At 50.5% G+C, this 5,802-nt stretch overlaps 1 protein-coding gene across 2 annotated transcripts in view; it reads right to left on the reverse strand.

Moving 5' to 3' along the window:
- SOS2 (SOS Ras/Rho guanine nucleotide exchange factor 2) overlaps positions 1-4,267 on the reverse strand; it is a 55,991-nt gene extending 51,724 nt beyond the window's left edge. For both annotated transcript variants that reach the window (XM_075029443.1, XM_075029442.1), the window contains exon 1: positions 3,836-4,267. In XM_075029443.1, coding sequence (XP_074885544.1) covers positions 3,836-3,922 — 87 coding nt within the window. In that variant the 5' untranslated portion in view covers positions 3,923-4,267. The remainder of the gene's footprint in view (positions 1-3,835) is intronic.
- Positions 4,268-5,802: the final 1,535 nt, after the last annotated feature.

Raw genomic sequence — 5,802 nt, forward strand, 5'->3', positions numbered from 1 at the left:
GTTTCATCTGGAAGAAAGTTGACAGTCAGCAAGAACAAGCTTTGGCACAGGATCCGTGCTAGGAAACCCCGTTACAAAATTCAGATGCCAGCTTTAGAAACAGGTTTCATAATTTGACATCTTTCCCCACAAAGGCCATTGGGCCAGGAACAGCTAAAAAACAACCAAACCAAACCCAAACAATAAACACCTGGAGAAATGGAACAGGGGGAGCAAGCAAACCCCCCAACACCACCCTCCCCTCCAGCACCCATCCACCACAGGAGAAAATCCCCCTCCATGGAGGGTCCCGGTTTTATCAGAGAAGGATCTGGCCAGCCGTGGCGGGGGGGAAGCAGAAAAGCCCCTCACTTGCAGCCCTCCAAAATAGCACTGCCCCGTTGAGCACCAGCTTTAATGAGGCTGCCAGTATCAACATCCCAAGGATTCAAACCCAACCAACCCTGCCAGCGGGGCGTTTGAAATGCATGTGATTTCTGCTGGAACAGCTGCCTGCATGCTTCGAGAATTATTCAAAGAGACATTGTGATCCTTTAATAACTAAAGTCAGCTCCTAGATTAAAAGCCTTTATAAAGCTTAGACTGTAGATCTGTTAGAAGTGATTTACTTGCTACAAACAGCAGTTCAAGTAACTATAACCTAAGCGACCAGATAAAAATACTGTTGTCTTCCAATTCATTCACTTTGACCGGACTTTTACAACAAGTTTCATTATACTTGCTTCCTACTTAGGTTTCCAGCACAGCAACAGAAGAAAGTGAAATGTTTTAGAGTAAGTACATGGTTGTAAATCTACCAGCTGGAAAAGAGGCAATACATTAAACTGCTTTAAAATTTTCAACTTACTAGATTCCAAGGTCCTAAGTATATGGTGATATAAATACATAAAAAAACTATTTTTAAAATCTGGTTTAATCTTGCCATTTAGCTTTTTTTTTTCTTAAACCAACTCAAACTGGTAAGTACAATTTAGCACTCTCTACTAAAGATGTATGACCGCTTAAATGCATACAGAATACTGTTCAAAGGAGAGACTCTCATCTTTTTTTCACACATTGAAGAACTAATGTATTTCACCATTTTTTTCCCACTCATGATTTGTTAAGTGTCAATTGCATAGAATTAAAGTAAATGCAAGGGTTTAAAAGCTAGGGTTGATAAAAAGAAGTGACCTTAAACTTGCTGAATGCATAATGAAAGAGACTAGAGCTCTTCAAAGCATGTTGTGGACTTAAAATTCAAGAAAGAAATACTATCTGTTGTTAGTGAACTGTACTGGCTCGTCATCCAGCTCCGCATCTTTCTGTATTTTAGAATTAAGATTTCTCACACCTTAACATATGCAAGGAAAACCAAAAACTTTCCTCTTTTTCTGCTACCAGTTTCCCTTCTTCAAGAAATGTTCATTAAAAGAAAAAGCTTTCAAGAATGGGAAACAGAATACTATCTCTGCACTTGCAGCATAGCCTACTGTGATGAAAACCCAGCTTAGAAGTTCAAAAAACTCTTCCAGGCATTTAATGAAAAAGTTTCTGAAGCTCTGACTTTCTTTAAAATTTTCATCGCAAAAGCAACTTGCCTGAAACAATCGTGTCTAAAATTGCTGACAAGCAGACATTTAAACCTCTTCAGAACGAAACTGCAAACTCTTTGAAAACTGTGGTAACATCTTATAAATGCTGAAATGAACACGAAATCTGATGGTTTGGTGCACACTTTGGATTCGGTGCCACACTTTTCAGCTCTCCTATAAATAACAAAAATGCTCTCATCTCATTATCGAAGTGAAAATACAAGATGTAAACAAAACAACCCACAAATTTTCTAAAATGTTCTGGTTTAAAAATCTCCAGTGTTCATATTAGGGCATTTGATCTTTTAAAGAATATATTAAGCTTGACAGCGTCTCCCTAATAGCCTGACTGCAATAACTGGAACAATGATACAATTTTGTTTTGACTCACTGATACTGCATGTTCATAAAAGAAATGCACATTACAGTAGGATTGCTTCATGCTGAAGGGTGGGTACTGCAGACAAGGAACTTTCCCAGGAAGAAAAAAAAATGTCTATAAGCAAGTACAAATTTTTACAAGCAGTCACTGGTATCATGACTTTATTTCCTCTGGCTTAGAAAGTCTAAGTTCCTGCTCTGTTTCTTTTCACCAAACCCAAATGTACAGAGACAGTAAGAATTGGTAAGAGCAGCGTTAGCCCACCAACTTTTGCACTATTGTATTTCAGAATGATGAAAACAAAGTTTTAAAGAAACCCTTTTCATCAAACTGAGATAGCTATACCTCATGTTTGGGTGGATGCTGGTTGGTGCCAAGGTGCTGGTTTATGTCAACCTCCAGTGATCAGGAAAAGAGCATGGCATTCTCTAAGATTCCTGAGACACACTGGAAAGCAACTACTAGGAGGAGATTCAAGAGTAAAGAGTAGAAATCCAGGACTCTTCAGACAGGCGATTAGTGGTTTTTATGCTAGCCACAAGACTACTTAGCTGCCTTCAGCGGCTTCTAATACAAGTGACACAGGGACGCAAACCAAATGCAAATCTTTGATTCTCTCTTTTTTTTAAGTAAAGAAAAAAAAAAAGAGAATCATTACTCCACTCCATCACTAAATCTGCTCTTGGAAAAGAAAGACAAAACACCACTCACACGAGTGCCTGCATTACTTGCATCGCAGTACAGCCCAGCACCAGAGATCCAGATCAGCAGGCCATTATGCTAAGAACTATATAATGTTCCTCAACCCTCGCAAGGGTAGAGAGCAAATGACACACAGCAGAACACCACCACTGCCTCCATGCCCCACCAGCCTCAATTTAACCCACTCCCTCCACTATTGGGGGTGTCCTACCCAAGGGTGATGGGCTGGGGACTGCCCTGCTATGCAAAACGCATCATAAAAAGATTAATTCCTCCTCCATGACAGGCTAAGCGGTTTCCCACACAGTTTATCTCGTTTACGCAGTGGGCAGTTGTTTCTTAAGAAAACAGAGGCTGACTTTACCCTGCGCCACAGCTGTTTACTCTCTCACAGAAATCTCATCGACAACCTGGTGTCAGAATAACCAGCGGGTCGGAAGCACCGCAACTGGGTGGTCAGCAAGGGAGTCTGGTTCGGGAAAGGGCCTGGAGGAGCTGTCTGGAGAAATGCCGCGGGGAAGGGATGGAAGGCTGCCTTTCCACAGCACATCTCCGAAGCACATCAGGAGTGTTTCTCAGCGGCTTCAAACCGAGCGGCCCAATTAAGAAGGCAGGGACGGGACTTTTGACGGGTGAAGGAGGAGAAGCGAGCCTCTGACAGGAGGAGGAGAGTCTGCTGGGCACTCGTCAGCGTCTTCACACAAAGCAGCACCGAAGGCAAGACAGGGGAGCGCGGGCACCGTCTGGACGTGGGCCCGGGCAGCCTGCCGGGGGTGACCCTGCCCGAGCAGGGGGTCGGCAAGGGGAGGCCCCTTCCAACCTCTGCCCCGCCGCGACCGGGCTGCCGGGACGGGCGAGCACCGGGGTCTGAAGGGACAGGACGGAGGAGGTCCCGCAGGAGCCAAGGCAGGGCAGGGGGCACCGTGCAACCAAACGGCCAGAGGCCCCTGCTCTGCCCGGGAAGGCTGTCGGGGCTACGGGCATCCGCACCGGAGGGGCGAGCCCGGCCTCGGCCGCGACGGGCACCTGCACCCACCGGCGGGGCAGCCCCAGCACGGGCACCGGGAGCGGGGCGGGCGGGGAAGGGGCGCTCCCCGGGGCCGGGGGCCGCAGGGCGGCGTGAGGCGCAGGTGCCACCCGCCCCCCCCCCCCCCGGCCCAACCGCCGCCGGACTGACCTTGCGCAGGGCGGGCACGAAGAGCCCCCGCCATTTCGGGCCGTTCTCCTCGCCGAAGAACTCGTACGGCTGCGGCGGCGGCTGCATGGCGCCCGCCGGCGGCTCCTCCGCATCGGGGCCGCCCGCCTCGCCGCTCCCCGCCGGCTACGGCGCCCGGGGCATGGAGGGGGGGTGTGGGGGGGGACGACGACGGGAAGGAGGGGACGCTGAGGGGAAGGAGAAGCCGCCGCCGGCGTTCGTCAGGGCCGTGCCGGGCTCTCGGCCGCCGCTGCGCTGGCTCCTCACCCCCCCGCCCGGGCGGCCATCACATCCGGCGCGGGAGGGGCCGGGCTCCGGGCCGCTCGCCGTGAGCTGACGGGGCGGCGGGTGAAGCGCCCTCGGCCCCGCTCGCTGCGGCCCGCTACCGCCGCCGCCGCCGCCCTCCGCGCGCATGCGCGGCCGCCACCATGCTGCCCTCCCCCGCCCACTACCGCGGCGCCCCCTGCCGGCCGCGCCGGGGAAGAGCCCACAAACCGCTTCCCGCCCCGCGGGGCAGAGCCGCCTCTCTCCACAGCCGGCACGGCTGAGGTGAATTAATTAATGCGGCGCGCCGCGACCCTGAACTCTTCGGTAGCCGCTTGTTGCAGCGAGGCTGGACGCCACCCTCCCTCTCCCGCACGCCAGGCTGCGAAGGCTCACAGCAAGTCACCCTGTTCCTTCTCGCCCTCCGGCCCCCGCACTCCTCCCCTCTTCCCTCAGGGGAACGGAGGCAGAACCACCGTCCTGGGTGGGAGAAGGCACCGGCAGCAGCTGCGGTGCGGTTCAGTGACCCGCCAACAGCAGACTCCCTACCTAGAGGCTGTTTGGGTTTATTTTCTCCCTACCTCGGGGCAGCTTTCCTCCCCACCCCAGAGAACGCGGGCTGTCACTGTTCCCTCCACCCCCTGAACAACCGCTCCGGCCAAACTTTCCCTCATTTCCCTTCCGATGGCATTGTATTCAAATCGCACGCCTTATATACCCCTTCAAGACTTGTCTACAAAGGGAGTGGATAAATTAAGTCAGAAAAAAAAAGTGCCTTTCTGCCAGCAAGAGTGTGATCCTTTGTTGTGACAGATTTCCCGGAGGAGACGGGCGCTTGCAGAGGCAGCGACAGCTGCTTTTTGCTCTGTGGTCTTAACCTTCCTGCTGCATCAAAGCAGCCTGGGAGGTTTCCAACAAAATATTTACTTCTGTGGGAAGACACTTGTTCATCAAACCCAAACTCAGCAAAAAGGAGAAGGTAATCCCGAGTGCAACTTCGGGGTAACCGTGGTGAAATCCGTGAACCTGCAGCTCGGACAGCCGGGATGCCCCGTCGAGAAGCAGACGTTCCAGGTTGGGTGAGCCCCTCATCGAGTGCTTTATCCCCACTTCCGCAGTCCCAAAACACCCGTGTTCTTCAGGATGTGACAATCCTCTGTTCTCCAGGCATCCTGACCTGGTCCAAGGTGACCGGACACAATGAAGTGCCCTAAAGGAGCTCATTTGCCCAAGAGCAGCCATCCCATAAGCCATGATATGGGGCACTGTATAATTTCTTTGCAATGTTTTAAAAAAGATATAATATACCATACTCTTCCCAGAGTTTAGGACTGACCTTACGGGACACTTTTGGGGAATTAACTGTGTTTGTCCAAAGCTGTCCTAATGCATTTATTCAAAATTTGAAGAATTACTATTCCACATGCCGGTACAGGTCCAGATCAGGGTTAAGACTAGTTCTGTCCACTGCATACATACGGGTGTGAAAAAAAGCTTGAAGTGTGATAAGCACAGATAAGATACAGGTACTTTAGGAAGACAAGTTTGGTCATGTATGCCCCCCCCCCCCCCAATAAAGTAATTCCTATTATATAGAGCTATATTCTGCCTAATTCAGATGAGAATTAGCAAATACCAGTGAAACTTTTCTGTAAGTCAGGAGAAATACACAAACCTCACAGCAA

Source organism: Buteo buteo, chromosome 6 (assembly GCF_964188355.1).
Source record: "Buteo buteo chromosome 6, bButBut1.hap1.1, whole genome shotgun sequence".
Taxonomy (NCBI): domain Eukaryota; kingdom Metazoa; phylum Chordata; class Aves; order Accipitriformes; family Accipitridae; genus Buteo; species Buteo buteo.